This window comes from Gloeophyllum trabeum (assembly GCF_000344685.1).
Source record: "Gloeophyllum trabeum ATCC 11539 unplaced genomic scaffold GLOTRscaffold_00001, whole genome shotgun sequence".
Lineage (NCBI taxonomy): Eukaryota > Fungi > Basidiomycota > Agaricomycetes > Gloeophyllales > Gloeophyllaceae > Gloeophyllum > Gloeophyllum trabeum.
The window spans coordinates 1,889,763-1,911,594 of record NW_006920410.1 but is presented as its reverse complement, the minus strand read 5'-3'; the positions used below and the strand labels follow the sequence as shown (position 1 = coordinate 1,911,594).

The 21,832-nt window shown below is 53.4% G+C and overlaps 9 protein-coding genes across 9 annotated transcripts; 5 read left to right on the top strand and 4 right to left on the bottom strand.

Moving 5' to 3' along the window:
• Positions 1–100: 100 nt before the first annotated feature.
• On the bottom strand, positions 101–2,154 carry GLOTRDRAFT_113160 (YVTN repeat-like/Quino protein amine dehydrogenase; the record flags this gene model as incomplete). Its single annotated transcript, XM_007862751.1, has 10 exons — positions 101–312; positions 397–636; positions 688–813; positions 866–926; positions 975–1,049; positions 1,098–1,235; positions 1,296–1,382; positions 1,437–1,543; positions 1,597–1,669; positions 1,732–2,154. The coding sequence occupies 10 exons, from the start codon at positions 2,152–2,154 to the stop codon at positions 191–193; spliced, it is 1,452 nt and encodes a 483-aa protein (XP_007860942.1). The 3' UTR covers positions 101–190.
• A 193-nt stretch (positions 2,155–2,347) lies between these two features.
• Positions 2,348–4,744, top strand: GLOTRDRAFT_109008 (MFS general substrate transporter). Its single transcript, XM_007862750.1, has 12 exons — positions 2,348–2,532; positions 2,590–2,651; positions 2,700–2,892; positions 2,944–3,044; positions 3,100–3,262; positions 3,318–3,367; positions 3,423–3,603; positions 3,656–3,790; positions 3,845–4,060; positions 4,117–4,218; positions 4,274–4,377; positions 4,436–4,744. Exons 1-12 carry the CDS (start codon positions 2,383–2,385, stop codon positions 4,509–4,511), a joined length of 1,533 nt encoding a protein of 510 aa, XP_007860941.1. The 5' UTR covers positions 2,348–2,382; the 3' UTR covers positions 4,512–4,744.
• A 647-nt stretch (positions 4,745–5,391) lies between these two features.
• Positions 5,392–8,104, top strand: GLOTRDRAFT_124310 (uncharacterized protein; the record flags this gene model as incomplete). The annotated part of the gene is made up of 18 exons (XM_007863399.1): positions 5,392–5,428; positions 5,496–5,675; positions 5,730–5,796; positions 5,849–6,009; positions 6,062–6,161; positions 6,212–6,242; positions 6,303–6,599; positions 6,651–6,793; positions 6,853–6,866; positions 6,923–6,987; positions 7,042–7,104; positions 7,153–7,192; positions 7,239–7,289; positions 7,345–7,359; positions 7,412–7,494; positions 7,554–7,649; positions 7,704–7,899; positions 7,950–8,104. 18 exons carry the CDS (start codon positions 5,392–5,394, stop codon positions 8,102–8,104), a joined length of 1,794 nt encoding a protein of 597 aa, XP_007861590.1.
• A 201-nt stretch (positions 8,105–8,305) lies between these two features.
• On the bottom strand, positions 8,306–9,948 carry GLOTRDRAFT_124309 (protein serine/threonine phosphatase 2C; the record flags this gene model as incomplete). Its single annotated transcript, XM_007862749.1, has 9 exons — positions 8,306–8,334; positions 8,395–8,643; positions 8,696–8,766; positions 8,816–8,845; positions 8,903–9,049; positions 9,106–9,245; positions 9,297–9,516; positions 9,572–9,724; positions 9,776–9,948. 9 exons carry the CDS (start codon positions 9,946–9,948, stop codon positions 8,306–8,308), a joined length of 1,212 nt encoding a protein of 403 aa, XP_007860940.1.
• A 395-nt stretch (positions 9,949–10,343) lies between these two features.
• GLOTRDRAFT_52825 (phosphoglycerate mutase-like protein) lies at positions 10,344–12,605 on the top strand. The gene is made up of 9 exons (XM_007862175.1): positions 10,344–10,597; positions 10,657–11,059; positions 11,113–11,201; positions 11,264–11,282; positions 11,335–11,614; positions 11,667–11,742; positions 11,794–12,003; positions 12,060–12,133; positions 12,187–12,605. The coding sequence occupies exons 1-9, from the start codon at positions 10,396–10,398 to the stop codon at positions 12,496–12,498; spliced, it is 1,665 nt and encodes a 554-aa protein (XP_007860366.1). The 5' UTR covers positions 10,344–10,395; the 3' UTR covers positions 12,499–12,605.
• An 806-nt stretch (positions 12,606–13,411) lies between these two features.
• On the top strand, positions 13,412–15,513 carry GLOTRDRAFT_113156 (phosphoglycerate mutase-like protein; the record flags this gene model as incomplete). The annotated part of the gene is made up of 9 exons (XM_007862748.1): positions 13,412–13,604; positions 13,666–14,071; positions 14,123–14,211; positions 14,270–14,288; positions 14,343–14,619; positions 14,672–14,747; positions 14,799–15,008; positions 15,068–15,141; positions 15,202–15,513. 9 exons carry the CDS (start codon positions 13,412–13,414, stop codon positions 15,511–15,513), a joined length of 1,656 nt encoding a protein of 551 aa, XP_007860939.1.
• A 472-nt stretch (positions 15,514–15,985) lies between these two features.
• On the top strand, positions 15,986–17,925 carry GLOTRDRAFT_135219 (uncharacterized protein). Its single transcript, XM_007862747.1, has 9 exons — positions 15,986–16,137; positions 16,191–16,299; positions 16,347–16,381; positions 16,435–16,508; positions 16,571–16,577; positions 16,630–16,798; positions 16,848–17,085; positions 17,142–17,596; positions 17,659–17,925. Exons 1-8 carry the CDS (start codon positions 16,015–16,017, stop codon positions 17,542–17,544), a joined length of 1,158 nt encoding a protein of 385 aa, XP_007860938.1. The 5' UTR covers positions 15,986–16,014; the 3' UTR covers positions 17,545–17,596; positions 17,659–17,925.
• A 251-nt stretch (positions 17,926–18,176) lies between these two features.
• Positions 18,177–20,610, bottom strand: GLOTRDRAFT_113154 (MFS general substrate transporter; the record flags this gene model as incomplete). The annotated part of the gene is made up of 16 exons (XM_007862746.1): positions 18,177–18,515; positions 18,573–18,606; positions 18,660–18,728; positions 18,787–18,796; positions 18,862–18,881; positions 18,938–19,030; positions 19,087–19,260; positions 19,314–19,332; positions 19,387–19,668; positions 19,723–19,796; positions 19,851–19,858; positions 19,915–19,973; positions 20,023–20,062; positions 20,110–20,190; positions 20,247–20,336; positions 20,398–20,610. 16 exons carry the CDS (start codon positions 20,608–20,610, stop codon positions 18,255–18,257), a joined length of 1,527 nt encoding a protein of 508 aa, XP_007860937.1. The 3' UTR covers positions 18,177–18,254.
• A 224-nt stretch (positions 20,611–20,834) lies between these two features.
• GLOTRDRAFT_68273 (UreD-domain-containing protein) lies at positions 20,835–21,810 on the bottom strand (the record flags this gene model as incomplete). The annotated part of the gene is made up of 2 exons (XM_007862745.1): positions 20,835–21,503; positions 21,547–21,810. The coding sequence occupies 2 exons, from the start codon at positions 21,808–21,810 to the stop codon at positions 20,835–20,837; spliced, it is 933 nt and encodes a 310-aa protein (XP_007860936.1).
• Positions 21,811–21,832: the final 22 nt, after the last annotated feature.

Genomic DNA, 21,832 nt, shown 5'->3' with positions numbered 1-21,832 from the left:
ACATGTTGAATCCGTGACGCGTCACGCCAAAGGAAGCTTGGGCCCGGCCACATTACAAGACGCCGGTAGAATGCCGGACGGGATCACGGAACGATGAGTACTGAAGCAGTACTGTTGAAATATGAGCACACTATTGTAAACTATTGTACGCAGGGGACAGAATAATCAAGAAGTAAGATGCAGCAACAGCCTAGGTGCCTCCATTCTCATCGTCTGCTTCCACCTCAAAGGCGCAGCAGAACGTATCCTTGTCAAGCAAAAGGAGTCCCTTGCCATCAGGCGCCCATTTAACCTCCCTTACATCCAATTTCTCTAGTGCATTGGTCAGTATTGTCTTGCAACCAGTCAAACAAACAGGGGGCCGGGCGAGAGAACCGGACCTCTTGGATGACTCACTTGCAGGCACTCCTATACATTCAGCCATCTCCTCTTCCTCCCCGCTCTCTCCCACCCACTCGTCGCTCCACGTGTAGAGTGCTCGATTGCCGCAGCAGGCAGCCAAACTTCCTGCTCTCACTGGATTCCAGTGCGCTTGCAATACTGGGTTTGATAGGATGAGAACGCTACGCAGCTTTGGCACGAAGCTCTCGGACTGAGTAGGAAATGAGTAGATGTTGACTATGCTCGGCGCATTTTCTAGCAAACGACAGGTGAAGATCAGTGAAGACTCATAAGTGGTAAGCTTACCGAACCGAGCCATGAGGCAGGTTCCTGATTTGTTCCATTGTAACTGTATAACACCATTCTTCGGATGTGCTTTAGTCAGGTCGGGACGAGTCACCGGTATGGTTTGCGATCCCTGCAGTCGTTCAACTGGACGGCATATGAGAGCGGAGAATAGACCGAGGACTAGGCAGGTGCGCACACGATAAGAAACCTCGACCCTGCGTAGCTTCGAACCATCCCGTCGGTTCTCGCCATGTCGCCTGTAGAAAGTTTGTCAAGTGCCGGCGGAAGGAGACTGGGATACTCACAATGCCAGCGGGTATGCGCCTCGGAAGTTCCAGTACGGCTACTGGTGACCAGCTTAAACTATCTAACATGTAAATCTAGTCATGTAGGTTTCAGTGTGTCGTTCGAATGAGACGGGTGCTCACTTTGTCATCCCAGCCACCGACTGCTAAAAAGGCTCCGCCAGGATGCCATGCTACTGAGCGTATGCCAAGACCGGGATCCGGATCCGGAGAGAATGAGGCTAGAATCTCGCCTGCTAATGTCAAAATGTATAGCTTATACTTTATCGGTATGAAGAAGTCATCGACCCAGTCACGTCCCAACGGACATAGAGCACGTACTTCCAGAGGGCCCTCCCACACTGCTACATGGTTACCGGTCGGAGAAACTGACAATGAAGACAGCGAAGCTGTGGGAAGAGGATAATGCTATAGCGTTCCCTAAATTCGGCAGTCCGGGCTCGACGGATCGACCACTCTTACCCTAACTAACTTATAAGAGTCTTCGGTGTCGTAAAGGCCCAAAGTCTCCCTGGACTTATGTCGTTCCGCTAAGATGAAATATCGACCATCGGCACGGAACGCGTAACCTGTGAGAGATACGTGAGGTGACGCACGCAGTGCTTGAGCAACGATACAATACCCCGATCCGCGTGCACAGGGAACTGGATATATGTGGCTGTGCCACTTACTAAGGACCAGATTGTCACTCTTAACTGAGGCCACATGATGAGATCAAAGCGGACGATATGACGAGAATGGAATGACAAATACGCACCCCCCATGCAGAGAAACACAGGACCGTCCGTCCGTCCGGAGCCCATTCCGCTTTCACGAGCCCTTCTGCGCCGGATTCAATGCGGGCAGACCAATCTTCGTCCCTGATCTTGAAAACGTTTACAACACCCCTCTTTGCACACGCAGCTAGTATGTACTCCGAGTCACAAGCCCAGCCGATATGAGTAATCCATGCATTGCTCAGCGAAGAGCTAGATCCCGGGGCGTTTGACTTCGGTTTGGAGTTGGACAGCGCAGTTTCGGTCGCCGAGGGAGACGCGTCGACCGGCCAGGTTCGCGTGATAGTCAGAGTGTCAGAGCGGCGCACGACTAGACGGTCTTGCACAGCAGTCAGAATAAACTGAGCGCCAGGACTGAACGCGACAAGCGAGGATGTTTGTTTGTAGATCTCTGTGAAGTCCATAATCAAGAGGGGACAGGCACAAAGGAAAAGCCGGCGGCAACTGTTCTGGACGGTTCCGGTTGGCGCTGGTGGCGGAGCGTTTGCGTGCGAGTCTGGCCGATTGGTGCGCTCCAGTCTAATATGTCATCAGCTTTTACGGTCTCTCGGACGCTCTATCCGCCTTTATAATACTGCTATCGCCATGCGCACTTTATTCCCCGTTTTCTTGCTGGACGTTGTTGGTTCCCCATGTCGGCCAGCGTCAGTCGCACATCCACTATCGTTTCCGGTGATGAGAACGCCGAACTCCATCATGAAGCCTATCCGGAGCCTAACGAGAAAGGCGGATTTGATCCGTTCGAAGTGAGGTTTGAGGAGGGTGACCCACAAAATCCGAAAGTACGTGATGATGTCGTTCTGGCATATGAGTCTGGGTCTGACCTGTACTGTACTTAGAATATGGCTGTATGGCGAAAGTGGTACATTACAGTAACTGGAGGACTGCTGCTCTTGAATGCGTACGTCGATCCTATGCGCCCTGGTTAGCACCACTGACTCTTCTCTAGGACATTTGCGAGTTCAGCCCCGTCAGGGGTTGTGGTGCAGCTAATAGAAGAATTCCACATGAGTCAAGAAGTCGCGACTCTCGCCATCTCTCTATTCGTAGCCGGTTATTGTGTCGGTCCATTATTTTGGGGTCCCCTATCTGAGCAGTATGGTCGGCGAATAGTGTTTTTAATAGGGTTCGGATTCTACACTGTAAGTGTATATACTCCTGTCAATATCTGCGGTACGTTAACTGCCTGGCAGTGTTTCCAAGTGGGGTGCGCACTGTCGCCCAACACGGGGTCCATTCTTGTTTTCCGTTTGTTAGGTGGTATCTTTGCCGCAGCACCTATGACAAATAGCGGGTACGTCCAAAAGGATCCCTTGCCCCCACATATCTAGGCTGACAGAAAACACTAGTGCTATCCTGTCGGACATCTGGGATGCGAAATCTCGAGGAAAGGCTATGTCTCTCTTCACGATCGCACCTTTTGCCGGCCCTGCCATTGGTCCCACTGTTGGTGGGTACATTACCGTGGCTGGTGCATCGTGGAGATGGGTCTTTTGGGTCCTAACGATATACGTATGTTTCTGCTCCGTACTGAGATCCATCTGATGTGTGCTGATAACTTTGTCAGGCTGGTGTTTGCTTCCTGCAGATCGTGTTTACCATCCCGGAGACTTACGAGTAAGTGCCTCACCAGCTTTTCATGTATCGTATATTGAACGGTTTACTTGCATAGGCCTATCTTGCTCGTTAAGAAGGCTGTACAGCGACGAAAGGAAACAGGCGATGAACGGTACTATGCTCCCTTTGAGAGAAATAAGCTCTCGTTTACTAAGCGGTTGGAGCACATCCTTGCTCGTCCGTTCCGCATTCTCTTCCGGGAGCCCATGTTGATCGCCATTACATTGTACATGAGCGTCAGTATCAGTTCCTAGTGCTTCTGCTTGCGTATACTGATTTTGTTTGCAGTTCGTCTACGGTTGCATCTATCTGCTCTTCGAAGCTTATCCCATTGTCTTCACGGAAGGTCATGGCCTGAACTACGGAGCCTCAGGGCTTGTCTTCCTCCCCATCCCCATTGGAGGGGCATTGGCTATCGCGGCTGTACGTATAAACCGCTATGTCGAGGAACACACATTCTGACAGCTTCCTAATTAGTATCTCCTCTACTTCAACCCTCGCTATGAACGCGCCGTCGAGCAGTATGCTCCTAATCCCGTTCCGCCGGAAAAGAGGTTGGAGATGTCCTTGCCCGCTGGACCTATCTTCGCCCTGTCATTCTTCTGGTTTGGCTGGACCTCCTACCCGTCCATCAGTTATTGGGCCCCCATGATGTCGGGACTGGCGATGGGCCTGTCAGTCCAATTCATATTTGTAAGTTGATCCCTTGCATGCCGTTATTGTGTACACTAAAAATATTGTATGCGCAGTTGTCGCTTTTCAACTATATCATCGACGCCTATCTGTTCGTTGCCGCGTCTGCTTTGGCGTCGAATACGGTAGTCCGTAGTTTGTTCGGTGCAGGTTTCCCTGTAAGTGACCGTGCAATGCATAAACAGCCTGCTTCTGACGAACTCCCCCCCCCAGCTATTTGCCACTCAAATGTATGATACGCTGAATCCACGATGGGCGTCGACATTGCTCGGATGTATCGCGGCCCTGATGATGCCTATACCATTCGTCCTCGTCAAGTAAGTCCATGATCCCTCATAAAGTAAAGGGTAGTGCTGATGCATAGTCTTGCTGTAGGTTCGGTCCCAGGTTGCGACAGAAATCTCGCTATTCTCCAACCAAGCCCGTCAAAAAGGAGACTTCCCCGGCATAGACATGTCGTGACAACTATTCATCCCCTTACCATGGAGCGACGGCTCTACGCCGGACCTTGCGTAACGTCACACAACGAGCCATAGCCGCACGGCCTTCGTATTGAATATCTCTTTTCGGGACTAGACGGAGGATTAACGACACTGTAGCATTAGTACTGATTTATCTACATATCTTTTTGCATTTGTGCAATGCTCTACTTCTACACTGGATGACTTCCCGTAAGCATTTAGCACGCGTTTTGAGCAGTTCTAAATCTCTAAACGCATCAAGCCGAGATGCCGTCTTGTCACGCTCTCGCTTAGACCAAGTTTTGATGAGGCTCGCCGAGCAAAAACCGTCTCTAAACTTTAAATCTAGCAGGGGGGGTCGACCCCCCTTTCCAAATCTCCAGACGACTCTAAACGCTCGCTTAGCCTCGGTTGAGGTCCGCGTATCAAACCTGCCATCAGCACCTGCTAAATTGAGCGATCCGCTCGCCATAAATGGAAAGCGACCTCATGGTCGTGACTTGCAGTCGTCGAGCGTTGGTCTGGCATTACGGATGGGACGAACGGTTCTATTTTGCCATTGCACCCTGGCAGCGAGTGTGACCAGGTACGCTGATGGCGTTTAGAACTGCGAAATCTAGAATTTTGGCTTACGGGAAGTCATCCACTAATGTACATGACATCCGTAATGGTAGAAACGGATATGCTTTGGATTTGCATGCCTGCTCTTTATCGCTGTTGGGCTGATAGATATGTAGGTGGCGGAGGGCCGGAGGTTGTCCTTCCGGCGCACCGATCTAATCATCCATGCTGGGGTGCTCCGTCTCACTCCCGTCGGCGTGGACTCGTGATAGCTGGCCGTTTATTGGCACTGCACCCGCACATTCCGCCATGGCCAACTCTTGTTCCTGTGCGAGCCGGGGACCCGGTGGGATTGATCTTCCACCAGTGGGACTATATATACTATCACGTCCAATATGACTGAGCACCCCCAGACACAGTCGATATGGCTTCGTCAAAGATCGACTGGAGTAAGGTAGACCAACCCGAACTGGTTCTGCAGCGATTTGCAAGCCGCAGATCTGTGGTGTATGGAACGAAGGGGATTGTCTCATCGTCACAACCATTGGCTACGGAAGCGGGGTTAGAGATCTTGAGGAAAGGCGGCAATGCAGGTACGATACTCAGTCTGACGTTCGGTAAATCAAGTCACTGAATTCGCAGTATAGCCGATGCGGCAGTGGCCACGTCCGCGGCGCTGAATGTCACTGAACCTAGTTGCTGTGGTATTGGAGGGTAAGCAGATCCCCATGGGTTTCGTTTCGTGACGCTAATGATGATGCTCTAGAGATGCCTTCTGTCTCTTCTATGACGCCAAGACGAAGGAAGTGAAAGCGCTGAATGGTTCGGGTCGTTCTCCGCAGAAATTAACCCTGGAATATATGAAGAAGCGCGGGGTAACTGGTGGCAAAATACCTCTAACTGACCTCAATTCAGTGACCGTGCCAGGTTTGCCACTTGCTTGCCAGTATGTACTTATCATGCTCAGAACCGGGTATAGGAGCCGCCGCCGCTTGGGTTGACACAGTAGAAAGTTTCGGCAGCGGCCAGGTGACAGTCGCTGACGTCCTTGCACCCGCAATTAGACTAGCAGAAGAAGGGTGCGCTCGTATGCTTATTGCTCTGGTAGCCCAACTCAATGATGATGTAGAGTTCCTGTGTCGGAGATCCACAGTCACTCTGTGAGTCCCCGGTTACTTTGGTTAAACCTCCGATAGACATCTCATTGACTCTGCGTCCAGTGGCAACGTTCCGAAAACTTAATAAAGAATGCATCACCCAATGGCGGTGAGATGCTCTTGAATGGCAAAGCGCCCCTTCCAGGACAGATTGTCAAGCTACCCAATTTGGCGAAGACTTTCCGGGCCGTAGCGGAACATGGAAAGGAAGGATTCTATAAGGGCCGCATTGCTGAGGCGATTGTAGAATTGATACAGAGTCAAGGAGGTGTTATGGAGCTTGAAGATCTAGCTAAACACGAAACGACTTTTGTCGAGCCCATCAAGTATACTTTCGGCGGGGACGTCACCGTCTACGAGGTCAGTCCTTGTTTGTCTGGTATGGAACCACTGTTGATCATAGCTGAACAGTGTCCACCAAACGGACAAGGCATCGCCGCCCTTATAGCGCTAGGCATCCTTGATAATATGCAGGAGCTAGGCATAATCAAGCCTTTACTAGAGATGGAACACAATTCGCCCGAATACTTACACACACTAGTCGAGGCGTTGCGGTGCGAAGAGTACCTTGTTCTCCTATGCTACGGTTTGACTGACAGCCATTGCTTTGCAGGCTGGCATTCGCGGGTGGGCTTTACCGTAACCGTGAGATCTATAGCTGACCGAGCTATTCCCCTCTTCAGACAGCCAGTATTACGTGACAGACCCAGAGGTCAAACATGTCCCTGTTGCGGAGTTGCTCAGTAAAGTAATAATCACGCTTGATTTGCTTGTATCGCGACTTACGCTGTCTTGAATTCAGGAGTACCTGGCTTCCAGGGCAAAGCTATTTGATCCTTCGAAGACTAACCCCAAAGTTGTGCACGTAAGCATCAGGTTCTGCTAAGCCGAGTTGCGCTCTTATCTTGCTCAGGGTAACCCCGTCAACTCCTCCGATACGGTGTACTTTTCAGGTGATCAATGCTCGAGCTTCGGTGGAATTTTATTAACAGTGCCCAGTGACGGATCAGTGGGGAAATGCCTGCAGTTACATTCAGAGTAACTATGCCGGTGCGCTGACTTCACCAATCTGTACTTTCCTGTGGACTAACGCTATCTTTCACAGGCTTTGGTACTGGAGGTAAACTCCTTGACGGTATGGCTGGATCAGGCTCAGCTGAAACTTTTCACAGCCGTCCCGAAAGGTTGCGGTTTCACCTTACAGAATCGGGGCTCAGGATTCGTACTGCAGGAAGGACATCCCAACGCGCTTGCTGTGAGTGAGGATGGAGCATCTCATGCATCTAAGGTCCTCAATACTATGCTATTCCTTAGGGCGGGAAGCGACCGTACCATACCATCATCCCCGCTCTGGCCACAAGAGGGGACGAACTATTCCTGTCATACGGCGTGATGGGAGGCTTCATGCAGGTCGGTGCTACGTGTCAAATCTCAGACAGATGACAAACGGCTTGCCTTGTATAGCCTCAAGGTCATGTTCAAGTCCTCTTGAACATCCTTCGCGGGTTCACGCCGCAGGCTGCCTTGGACGCGCCGCGCTTCTGTATATCGGCCGGAAGTCCAGACTCAGAGACTCGAAATCCGTTGAATGCTGGAGACATCAACAGTGAGGTGTACTTCGAAGAAGGCATCCCAGAGTCAACTGTAGCGAAACTCAGAGGTGTGTTTTATGTTACCATGTTAAGCAGGGAAGTGCTGATAGCGCTACAGAAATGGGCCACGACGCTCGTACCGTGTCTGGCTTCGCCAGGATGTTGATGGGACGCGGACAAGTCATACAGAGGATTGTAGACCAATCTGGTCAGACTGTATGGGCAGCGGGTTCAGACCCCAGGGCTGACGGGCATGCCGCTGCCCAAATTTAAAAGACTGATTTTGAAGTACGCGTCTCTCAGAGGTATATAGACAGGAATGGGTATTGTGCATATGTACAACGGATATCGTCATTGTCCATGCAGGAATGACATCACTACGTTATGATATGCTAGAATGTAAGACATACGGCTACAAGATATAGCATAGGGCATATGCATTAAAAGCTGAGTATATGGTAGATGACGTGTTGATCACATTCTTTGATGTCTCTCAGTGCCCACTGCATGAGTTAACCCATTGAGCTGATTGACGCGATTCGACCGTCAGAGTGGATGCTCACCAGCTTGCTCACGCCTATACTCTCGCAGATCCTTCGTTCTGTCTGGTCCTTGGATCTTCCCCCATCCCGCTAGGGGCACGACGATTGCAGTAGCATTATCATCGCTGCCCAGCTCTTCGGCGTAAGAAAGTATCTTCTCCGCAGCTTTCTTAGGTGTTGGCGCATCCCTGGCTAGATCAACAATCTCGTCATCAGAGGCGACTGAGGAGATGCCGTCGGAAACGAGGATCATGTAAGCCCATTCAGGGCCTGCGTGAAATATAAGGACTCGTACAATGAGAGATCACCGTAGATGCATTACCTTTCAAAAGTTTCGTCCTAACTTCAGGCTCAGGTGTGACGCCGAAACGCTTGAACTTGAGGTCACCAAGTCTGTTCACTTCATCAGGACATGGACACAGTAAGCATTAATTGAACAGACCCTCGGGTGTTGGCAAGAGCGCCCATCCACCTATAGCACAAGTTATTACAACCATGTCCATCTTATGCTTGGAAACAGTAACAATACCTCTGCTCTCCGAAAGAGTCTGTAATCAAGGCTTGGCCCATCATCCGCCGCAGGCGCATAGCCTCTGTACGAGTATCCGCGTGATGGATATCAGTCATCGCGAGTGGCTTGCCTCCGTCTGTAGAACAGAGCAAGACACGGGTATCGCTAACGCGCAGGAAATACACTTAGAGCTCCTATCTAGATACCCACCTCCAACTCACCCACAGTGCGCGACAGTCAAAGCCAGCTTGTCTGACAAGAAGAATGGAGTCGCTGGGACGTCCAAAGAATGTAAGATGGCCACAGATGCAGTCGCGCCGGCTTTCTTTGCTTCGATGTCCATGGACAGATGGCGGTCGACCTGCTCAGGTGAGACAAAGAACGTGTCTTGGTAAAGGAAATGATAACGTACCTCAAAGAATGCGAGGGTCGCGCGGGCTTCTAAGTCCATCTCCTCCGTGCCTTCGGGGCCATGTATCCAGGGCGCGAGTGCACCCCCGGTGAACCGTTTGAAATATCCTCCTATTTCCTTGATCCACTGGTACATCTCTGGTATATCGGACTTCTTCACAGACTCGAAGAAACCGTGCAGCTCTTGCCGCAAGTACTGCGAAACAGCAGTCCCCCCGTGGCTGATACCGACACTGAGTTAGTCGCTGGCCTGTTATGATTGCTGACTGAGCTCACCCGTCATAAATGCCCACAAATACGACTTGCTGGCAGAAAGCATCCCCCACCCGTTTAGGATCCCAATCTATCCCGAGATTCTTCTTCACGTGGAGTCGTAGCTCTTCTGGATTCAATGCTAAAGACGCAAAAGCGTAGTGATCTTCTTGGAAACTGTCTGGTTTGTTACTTCCTGTACCACATAGGTAGCACGACCTTACGTACCTTCTGGGACCTCTGGAGCTGGCGACTCCAATTACCTTTGGAGACGACAAAGGGATGCGCCCAGTACCGTTTGGCGTCGCGAATCGGACATAATCATGGTAAAAGCGCGTCGCCGACCATCCGGGGCGCACCCGGGGAACGCGGGGAAGGACATGAGGAAAGCCAAGCGCCATTCGATAGCCGTAAGTCAGGGATTGCCGTTCCCCATCGACATGCCCGAATGAGTGAAACAAGAATTCGAACGTTCGTGCGTCTGCGGGGTTGAGTGCTAGTCTGGAGATCAGAGAGGCGTCGTACGAGGCTGTCAAGCTGCCCAAGCCGACCGGCACAATCAAACTTGCTCAACGATACGTTATGCGACAATTTCTATACTCGTCGCGTTCTCTAATAACCGCGATGTGTCTCTCACTGATGGGAACGGGGAACGGTTATACCGAACTTATGGTACGTGACGCCCGTACAGCGCACATGCCCTCATTGATGGGCCAATAATACATCCAAGGGTTCGACAGTGACGGTATAAATCCCGCAGGGCCTCCGATAAATGGCAGGACCCCCAGACCTACGTACTCGGCCAGCGCTGCTGAAGACTAGCAGTCAAGGTGCATAACGGTAGTAACATGCTCTCTGGGCTCCTCCTCCTCCTCCTCGGTGTCGCGCCGTCAGTGCTCACATCTGCGGTGCCCCGCGCTGCTCACTCGGCGTCTGACTGGGCTGGTTCGACCACATCAGCTGTATGGCCCCCTCCAGAGGCAACGAACACCGGCCTGAGTTCGTACTTCCCGGACGCAAGCCAAGTAGGCTACCCGGGACCAACCCCAAGTATGTTCTATAGCCTATGCTGCACACCCACTGGGTCTCACACATGCACGTGCACTCAGCTGGAGATGAAGCGGAAGCCATCCAGACGGCCCCCCCGTCCGACATGGAGAGCATTTATCCTCTGACCGACCCAAAGGCATCCGGCTCTGAATCGTCCGGGTTTGACGTTATCCGTTACTGGGGCAATTTGTCACCTTGGTACTCTGTCCCGTCCTCTACACACGGTTTGCCAGATGCTTCCCCTGAAGATCCAGACGGCTGCAGCATCAATCAGGTCCATCTCCTGCACCGTCACGGCGCAAGATATCCCACATCCGGCGCAGGTCCAGCGAGTTTTGCTGCCAAGCTCCATAATACCTCTACTACTACTGGCTTCAGTGCATCAGGTCCTCTGAAGTTCTTAAACACATGGACTTACAAACTGGGCGCCGAACTTTTGACTCCCTTTGGAAGAGAGGAGCTGTAAGTTCTCCGAATATTTGTTGTTTCTCTCTCGCATACCTATATCCACTCAGATTTGACCTTGGCGTCGGATTTCGCGTCAAGTATGGCGATCTACTGAAAGGCTTCACCGAGCTGCCCGTGTTTCGTACAACTTCAGAAGGTGAGAAGATCTGAAAAAATCAAATTCAATAACTGATGGTGTCATGCTTGGTGCGTCGTCAGAACGTATGGTTGAATCTGCGTATGTCCTTGATTACCTATGCTTCAAGTCAGTCCCTAACAAGTCTATTCAGCCTCAACTTCGCGGCAGGCTTCTTTGGTGTTCAGACCTATCAGACCGACTATCACCAACTGATCATCATTGAAGAAGACGGCTATAATAATACACTAGCCCCCTGGAATGCATGCCCGAATAACAATGCCGAAAATATAGGTTACTACGGCGATAGCTTGCAGGAACAATGGATCGAACAGTACCTGACGCCAACTCTGAAACGAGTAGCGCCCCTGATTCAAGGCTTCAACTTGACAATCACGGATTTGTATCATATGCAACAAGCATGCGCCTATGAGGTTCGCACAGTCCAAAGCCTCTTGGACGGAGCTGACCTTCTTCAAATTCTAGACGGTTGCTCTTGGGTTCTCTGATTTCTGCAGTGTATTTACCCAAGAGGAATGGGAAGGGTTCAATTATGCGAATGGTATGTTACGAATTGTTTGCATCAAACCATTTTTCTGAATGTTGCGTGTAGACCTCTCGTTCTGGTATAGTACTGGTCCAGGGAACCCGACCTCAGCCGCCATTGGGCTAGGCTGGGTTGGCGAAATGATGGCTCGCCTGACGCAAACGCCCATTGACGGTCCGTTTGCGGAGGTGAACACCACATTGACGAACAACGTCACATTCCCGTTGAACCAGCCAATATATGTTGACGCAACTCATGACACGATTATCTCCGCAAGCAAGTATCACTTTTTTTTCTTCTGCTGCGAGTCTGACGTGTTCATTTGTCTGTAGTTGTGGCGACTATGAACTTCACGAGTTTAGCTGCTGGCGGACCTCTGCCCGTGGACCATATTCCAGCTAATAGGGTAAGCGTCGCCTTTGGGGCTCCAAGAATATTGCTGAGCGTGATTATCTATAGTCTTGGATCACGACCCAAGTATCCCCCTTCGCGTCCAATCTAGTCGGGCAGGTTCTGTCGTGTCCCGCCTCGAATGTGTCCACGCACATCCGATGGATCCTGAACGACGCTGTCATGCCCCTGACCGGCCTTAAAGGCTGCCAGGAAGATCCAAATGGCCTTTGTGAACTATCAGCGTTCATTGCAGGCATGCAGGAGCGGATGGCAGAGATCGACTACGACTTCGATTGTTTCGCCAATTACACCGTCCCGACGCCGGATACCATTATAGATGGGAGATATCCTCCGGCTCTGAGGAATGGAACGGCATAAAAATGATATTTTGTACGACGGTGGTACGCTAGGGTGTATCGGTAGGACTCGGAAAAGCACCACGAATAACAATTCCCTCTTGCGTGCGTCGGCTGTCACTAAAGCACTACGCACGTTCGCTATGTTGTAGCAGTGATGCATACCACTCCGATACTGCCGGAATTTACATCTTAGCCTGTGAGGTATGTAGCCTGAAGCTCGGGGGGCGCTCGTACGCCACAATTTGGTTGTGGCTGGTGCCGGTTATATATGGCTTGACCTTTGCCCTCACCATCTTCGAAGCTGGATTTGAGAGCGGCTTCGAGCTCGAGACTCGTTCAGTCCTGTCGTTGGTATAATGCTGCTCGACGCTGTGACTGAAGTGTATATCGCGGGGCTATATCTGATTCTAGAGTTTCACACTGCTGTCAATACATGCGAATCCGAAGCCCCTTCCCCATCGCGGCGTTGCATGCCTGTTGGCCCATCGACTGCAATCTCAATCATGTTCAATTGACCTTGACGCTATCTGTACCCCTACCTTTGACGTTGTGCTATGTGGAACTGAACCCGGTGTTCGAGATATGCATTTGCTGAGCGTGCTCTCCCAGTCGGTGCTGCGACGGTTCTCAGAGACGCCGACTCTTGCGCCCTTTGATCGTACCTCCCGTGCGGCGTGCGCTGCGAGGGGCGCACGTTCGACACCCTGATAGGGTCGGCGCCCTTAACCATGTTCTCGTGCTTCATGGCGGGGGTTCTTCGTTCTATTTCAGTGGGTTCGGTCGAGTATCGGCAACACATAGTGCGGTCCGTGGACCCTGAACTTCATGTCCTATCCCAGTATAAAAGAAGTCCTCTAACTGGCATTGAAATGACTTGACATCTTGAAAGCCAGGAAAGGTCTTCGAGAGTCGTGGCCGGGTTGCTCGACACGATGTTGCTCGCAGCCCTTCCTCTGCTTTTCGCTGTTGCGAGTGCAGCCCTGGTGAAGCCCGTCGACCCTCCAGCGTCGAACTATGCTGGAGCCACGAGTTCTGCAGTGTTCCCTCCACCAGGTGCCAGTGGCAGCGCCCTCGCTTCGTACTTTCCAGGCGCTAGCGAGGTAGGCTATCCCGGTCCGACCCCCAGTATGCAGTCTCTTCGCCTGATATTCGTAGGTAGCTTTAATCTGACAACCATGTATCTTAGCCGGAGACGAGGCCGCAGCCATCGAGACCGCCCCTCCCTCCTACATGGAAAGCGTGTACCCGCTCTCGGACCCCCTCCCCTCCGGGCCAGAGACGCCCGGGTTCGACGTGATCCGCTACTGGGGCAACCTCTCGCCGTGGTACTCCGTGCCGTCCGCCGCGCAGGGCCTGCCCTACGCGTCCCCGCAGGTCCCCACGAACTGCAGCATCACCCAGGTGCACCTCCTCCACCGCCACGGCGCGCGGTACCCGACCTCTGGGTCCGGCCCGGCGAATTTTGCAGCGAAGCTGCATGCGAGTGTAGTCAATGGCACGGGGTTCAATGCGTCGGGCGCTTTGGCGTTTCTGGCGAGCTGGGAGTACAAGCTGGGTGCTGAGATTTTGACTCCGTTCGGCCGCGAACAGATGTGAGTGAACTATGGGGTTTCTTGAAATCGAGATTTGATCACTGCTTTAAGGTATGACTTGGGTGTAGGCTTCAGAGTCAAATACGGGAAGCTCTTGAAGGGATTCACTCAGCTACCCGTCTTCAGGACTACATCTGAAGGTATATGGCTTTATATCTGTCCTTTCTCGGTGCTCACAATATATTTGGCGTCTTCCAGACCGCATGCTCAATTCTGCGTACGTTCTTGACTTAGTCGCCCATAAATGAGCCACTCACAGAATGTGGCGCAGGCTGAATTTTGCTGCTGGTTTCTTCGGAGCACAAACTTTCACTCAAGACTACTACCAGTCCATCATAATCGAAGCATCTGGGTACAACAATACCTTGGCGCCATCGAACGCTTGCCCGAACAACAATGGGCCTATCGGGAGTATCGGAGATTCTTTGGAGAATGACTGGATTGCCATCTATCTAACCCCTGCTCTCGAGCGGATCTCTCCGTTTTTGCCGGGGCTGAATCTGACTGTTTCCGACATTTACTCGATGCAGCAGCTTTGCGCGTATGAGGTGGGTTCTAGGCACGCTCGGGCGGCGATGCGCCAGATTGACTCTTGGACAGACTGTTGCCTTGGGTTTCTCCGATTTCTGCGGTCTCTTCACTCAGGAAGAGTGGGAGGGGTACGAATATTCCAATGGTATGGGTTCTGTATGCTATCAAATGCGATTGCTCCTTATGACCAGCGCAGACATCTCTTTCTGGTACAACAACGGTCCCGGTAACCCGACATCTGCGGCCATGGGCCTTGGCTGGGTCGGAGAACTGGTGTCGCGTCTTACTCAGGAGCCCATCACGGGTCCATTGGCAGAAGTGAATACTACACTCGCCAACGATGCGACATTCCCCCTCAATCAGCCCATCTATGTGGACGCTAGTCACGACACAGTTATCTCCGCCAGTGAGTTTATCGCGCTTAACGAGTAGGCCAGGCAGATAGTTGATTAACTGTCACGGTAGTTTTGACTACGATGAACATGACGAGCATGACAAGGACTGGACCCTTGCCGACCGATCACATTCCATACGATAGGGTGAGGAACTCGACAGACCAGTAGTTGCTGCTGCGTGCATTTTCTGACCGAGCGTTGCAGTCCTATATTGTGAGCCAGATTGCGCCTTTCGGCTCAAACCTGGTCGGGCAGGTGCTCTCCTGTCCCGCGTCGAGCACGCCGACGCACATCCGGTGGATCCTGAACGACGCGGTGCTCCCTCTGACCGGTATCCAGGGCTGCGCGGAGGACGCGAACGGCCTGTGCGAGCTGTCTACGTTTATCGCTGCTTACAAGCAGCGGCTGACGGAGGTGGATTACGATTTCGACTGCTACGCCAGCTATACGACGCCTAGCCCGGATGCGATCTTGGACGGGCAGTTTCCTGCCTATCTGAGAAACGGTACTGTTTAGGGCCCGGGCACGATGAACTAACGGACACTCTGGGCACGGGGCATTCCCGGACTATACATACAGAAATGAATGGACATGACGTAGGAGTAGGTGTGTGGAATGCAAAAAAAATTGCGGCGCAGTCGAGTGCCCCAAGCTAGAAGACGAACGGCCCCGAGTGAGTTCGATGTCGGATAGTATGTATTGTGGACAGCGGGCGGCGGGCGTCTGTCAGACTGTGGCAGAGGCCGTCGAGAGGACCCAGACGGCGCCGGCGCGGGCGGCTGCGGGGTCAATAGAGGCGGGAGGGCGGCGGCTGTGCCTGGCGCTATTCCGAAAGCAGTGCTGGTTCGACGAAGGCGTTCCGTCGATTGCCAGATTCGATCGGGCCTTCATGTGCAGCCAGGGGCAGCCTTATCTGGACTGTCATACATACTCGACCAGAATATTTAATATTAATACGGGCCATGTTTACGCTCCAGTCCGCACACCCGCCCCCGCCACCGTCAGCGTCGATGGTACATGGCAGCCTACGCCGCCAACCCAGGCGAGTTCACCTTTGGTGAACGGCTCGGCCTCGTCTTCATCGTCGAGACCGCTTGCCTCTCTGCCGCCGCCGTATGCGCCCTTTTGGCATACATCGCAGTGCGTGCACTTTTGTTTATTTCCGTGTGCAGGAGTACAACTCTTTCTTGCAGTATGGCGCCGTCAAGATCATTCCTGGCTCTTCGCGCAAGTGGAGGACCGGCACACATGTACATTTCTATTTCCTTAGTCTCCTCGTCTCCGACCTCATACAAGCCATCGGTGGGTCTATGCAAATAATACATGCATAGTGTCTAACAGCCGTCCAGGAGGTATCATGGACATCCGATGGATTGTAAAGTCGGTGAGTCCCCAGATGCATCTCCAGGCCACCCCCGTCCCAACGCTCCCTTCCAGAACGTCGAGGGTGGCTCTTTCTGCACCGCCCAGGGCGCCTTGAAACAGATTGGGGACGTTGGCGTCGCCTTAGCGTAAGTCTTCCTTATATCTACGCGCACCGTCTCTAAAGGCTAAAATGTCGTGCCCCGATTAGATCAATGGTAAGCATGACGACCGGGCATGTTGGCCATAAGCATCTGACCCGCTGCACAGGCTATCGCCTTCCATACCTTCGCTGTTCTCGTCTTCCGCTGGCGGCCAGATGCCTCGCCCAAGGTCGCGTTCGCGATCCTCGGCGCCATCTGGACGTTTATCGCCCTAATTATCGGGCTCGGTCTCGGCACGCACAAGGGAGAGGATTACTATGGGAATACCCAATACTGTACGTTGTATCCTTCCCATGATACAGGGAGGCTGACCAGCGTGTTCAGGGTGCTGGATTACCTCGAGATACCCAGCGGAGCGTATCGCCTTGGAATATTTCTGGATGTGGTTTGCAGCGCTGTTGAACATCGCTCTATACGTTCCGCTTGCTTTCGTCCTTAAGGGTTATATCATCATCGACGGGTTAAAGGTGCGCGTCCCGCGGAGGGAGGAGCGCTCCCACTTGAATATGACGAGCAGCAACGGCATGAAGGATGCCGGACGCCTGGCGATGGAGATGCTCTTGTGAGTCACCTCTCCGAGAGGTCATACATCACGACACTCATGAGATCCCACTCCAGCTACCCCGCCGTGTACACCATCACGGTCCTCCCCATCGCCGTCGTCCGCTGGCGCGCCTTCTACTCCGACGACGTCCCCTTCGCCGCGACCATCGTCGCCGACGTCCTCTTCGCCTCCTCTGGCGTGCTCAACGTCGTCCTCTTCGCGATCACGCGCCCCGCGCTGCTGCCCACGCGCGAGCGCCGCGGGGGCGGCAGCTACCCGGACACGACGGTGCTCTCCGAGGTCATTACGACGTCGCGCGGGCACGCGCGCTCGATGAGCGAGCCGCGCGACGGCGAGGAGGAGGACTGGTCCGACACGGTCCGCCGGACGCAGTCGTTCAGCCACCCGGACCTGAAGCCCGTCCCGCTCGAGGAGGGCCTCCCGCACATCCGCCCCGGGACCCCCATCGCTGTATGATTTTGTTGCGGTTTTTTTTTCGGGTTCTTTGTGTACATTTATTTCGCTGTAGGTGAGTCACGCGAGCAGCTATAGCGGTTTCCCTGTTTTGACGGATCGTCCTTCTTCCTGCAGCCGCCGTCGTTCCCTCACCCACCATTCTGATTTGGATCTATGTTACGAAACCCAAGATGTCTGCCTCGTGTATTACTCTTGCTACGCCCGGTCTACGCTATTCATCGCCTACATTGCTACCCTATCTGTGTTGGATAGAAAGATCAAGCATATGCTCTTCTAATGGATTGAACCCGCTATCCCACCAAGATTTTTGGCGATAAGGAGAATTCGTGCAATATGCGCCACATAGCATGGAAGGTGACGGGAACATACGATCCTCAGTTCATTTATCACGGAGTTGCAGCGCGACGCGTTGGTTCTGGGCGTCGAGAAGACGTTTAGCCTCCTTCTTGCGCGACCACTCGGACGATTCCGTTTTCGGACGTATTTGTTTTCGGCCATATTCGGACTCCCGACGTAGTCGGTTGGAGAACTTGCCTACACGCATAGCTAAGGGCGTCTTGCAAGTTCCGGCGTCCTCCGGCTACGCATGGTAGAAGTGTAGTCAGGGCGAAAAATATCACAAGCGCCACATTGCAAACATAGGTTTAAATAATGCCCGTACTTTTACGCACCCATAACTATATGTACACGTACAACAACACCAGCGCCCACTATAACGTATACCTAAACCCGCTCCACCGATCCCCCCTCTCGCGCCTCGCCTCGTCCACACTCGCGAACGTCCCATTCCGCGGATGCGCGAGCTTGTTGTCCACGCCTTCGATCACCTCGTCGCGCGCTCCTGCGGCCTTGCGCGCGTTCTCGCGCCGCACGTAGATCAGGAGGGCGAGGGAGGACAGCCAGCCGATGGCGAGGTACGCGAGGATGATCCCGTGCCCGAGGCTGTACCAGGGCTTGTCGACGGCGCGGTACTGGGGTACGGGAGAAGTGAGTGGAAGGCGGGACGCTGTGAAGTGAGTTGGACATACCACATTGGAGGAGACGGCGCCGTTGAGATTCCCGCTGTGATTAAGTTAGAGACGGAAGGTAGAACCGTCGCTGAAACCGCCACTTACAACCCGATAGCCATGCCCAAGGTAACGCTGCGCTTGTAAGACCCTTCCGTATTACTCGACACCCACGCGCTACATAGCACATCAGCCACATAAGTCTCAACGGGGAAGGACCCTGCAGGGCACCTACACCGAGTTGGCTATGTCAAATGCAGTGACAGGCTGTGGTCAGCATCTACACCGGCCATCACATGGGAAAACATACGGATCGTTGGATAGATGGCACTGTAGAGTCGGTCGTGTGAGCGACGTGCCAAGAGCCCAGACACAGCAGCACTCACGAGGCGCCCAGGTACACTGCAAAGTACGACAGGGACGGGTTCCTGGACGCTATCAGGATGACATAGCTGACCAGACCCGTGCCGAAGAGGACTCTACCAGTGTCAGATGGTTAGTGAGCGCCAGCGGTGGCACAGGATTCATCGCGTACAGGTTGAGGACACCCCTGTGGCCTATGCGGTCGCCCCAGAAGCCGACTACGACGGTGACCAGACATGCCCATGCATATACGGGGACAGAGAGGAGGTTCGCGATGGTCGCCGTGTACCCTAACTGGTTGATGATAGTCGGCGTGAACAAAGAGAAGGCAAACAGAGGCCCGTCGCTGGCATCTCGGAATGAGTTGCATGCTCGCCATGCACGGCAGACGTAACTCACAAGCCAGCATAAATGCCCACTATAAGAGAATATGTCAACGATTAGTCGGCATGGTGCCCAGTGAAGCACTTACTAGCCAACCACGTCTTCACATCCTTCAAGCTATCCCACACATACCGCAACTGGAACTTCTCCCCGCCTGCGCTGAACTGCTGGTCCTCCTGGAGGCGGCGGACAACCCATACGCGCTCGGGCTCGGAGAGGAATTTGGCGGTGTCGGGGAAGTCCTGGATGATCCAGAAGGACGCGACGGCGCAGAGGACAGTGAAGAGGCCCTCGAGGATGAAGATCCACGCCCAGCCGGGCTTGCCGCCGACGCCGTGCATGTTCTGGATGCCCGCGGCGAGGAGGCCGCCTAGGTACGTGTGATTAAGGATGTGATGTCAGCGGTGTATGTGAACGGACGTACTGAAGGCTCCGGCTACGGTTGCTGATGAGAAGAAAACGGCTACGCGCGAACCAAGTTCGGAGCGCTTGTACCAACTTCAAACGTGTGAAGGGGTGCTGCATGGCTAGGATCTATGCACATATGCTCACCATGAGATCTACGAAGGGGATGTCAGATGATCCGAGTCCTGGGATGAAGGCATGCGGAACGTACGTAGAATACGATGCCTGGATACAACCCGGCTTCGAAGAAACCCAGGAAGAATCGCAGAGCTGCATGCGGATTAGATAGAGGATGAATGCATTAATGGAAGCCGCTCACTCAAAAGGTCGGCATAATCATGCATGACACCGTGCAAGGTCTACGATCGAGTGAGGTCTAGCGCCATTTGGACAAGGTGAGACCCACCATGACGATTCCCCATCCCAGCATCAGGAAGGACAGCCATCTTGAGGGACGAAGCTTCTTGAGGGCTACGTTACTCGGAGGCTTGTAATATAATCCAAGTCAAGCATGTTCGGTCGACCTCACGTCATACCACGCACCTCGAGTAGGGAGTAAGGGAAGAAGAAGACGGTAAGCGCAATGAGGTATTGCCTGTCCGTAATCCCGATGTCCTTCTCAAGGTTATAGAGCTATGCAGCGCGGACATAGTGAGCATATGCGTCTGCGCGTTCTGGTCCGGAGAAGACGCACCTTCGCATTCCCGATACTTCCTCGGTCGAGGAAGTTGAGCAGGTATAGAACTCCCAGCCACGGGACGACGTGCATGTCGATCCTCCTCATGAGCTTCTTCTGATCCACGCCCGAAGTGTCGACCTCCGGGCGGTAGATGGCATCCTGGCCGTCTGGCACGGGGTCCGCGTGCACGCCGAGCTCGTGGTCGTTCTTGCAGGACTTTTCAGACATGGCGCGAGCTGGGTTGCGGGGCACGCGAAGGAGGAGTCTATAAACATCTGAAGAGTCAAGCGATGAAGTAAACCGGGAGAGGATTTAGCGCTGAGGACTGTGACCAGTCGATAAGACTCGTATCCGAATGTCTAGCGATAACAGACTTGACCTTATCCGGCAGTCAACGCCTCGCCTGTGACCTCGGGATTCACTTGGAACTGGCTCTATTGGCAGGATGGCCGTCATACAAAGGCTTTCCGGTAGACGTCCGTCCCAATCACCTCCTCGAGCGCCCTCAGCGCGTCCGCCAGCCAGTGCTTCACCTGTTCCGTCTCCTTTCCAGCCACTCGCACGATACGCCCCTGCCGCGAACTTGAAGACTCCACCAGCGGGCTAAGTGACCACAGCAGCGACGGCGGCGCGTTCCGCCTGAACACCGTAATATCTCGGTACGCAGCCTCCAGGTCCGTCACTACGCCGTCCACCAGCGGGCCCCACAGGATCACAGTGGCATAGCACGAATAGGGCGCCAGTCGCTCACACAGTGTACGTCGTTCCAACGGCCCAGCGTTCTCTCCCTGCTCCTCTAGACACATCACGTCCCTTGCGACCCTCTTTCCCTCGACGACCACCTCGTTCAAGCTGTAATACCGCGCGAACGACCACTCCTCCCCGAGCGACTTGCGCCCTGCCGTGACCCAATCCAGCAACACGGCCGATGCCCCGCGTGCGAGGTGGAAGGCCTGCAGCTGGTTGTACGACGCCGCGCGGAAACAGGTGACTGGGTCCGGGAGGAGGAAGATCGCCCCGCCGTCCGCTACGCTGACCGTCATGCGTTGCTCGGTGATCTCACTGGCGTTCCGCGTGGACGCTCTCGCTCCCGGCCGTGTCTTGAACACCTTTGTAGACCCCTGAGATCTGCATGTAAGTTTGGTCTGAACGCGAAATATAGACCCGACTGGCCTGAGTGAGCACGACGAGTGATGCCCCGCTTCCTATATCTACGCTCAACTGGATACGATCGCCCCCCACCAAACCCCCTCCGTAGCTCATATTGTAGACCACAGCGACCCCATCTTGTTCTATGCGAGGTGATAGTAATTTCAGGGGATAGGTGGAGGATAGTTCCGAAAACACAGCGGAGGACCCGTGCAGACGCAAGACAATTCGACCTACCCCCGCATCGATCTTACCAACCGTAATGGCAGTACTGGCCATGACATTGACGTCTACGATAAAG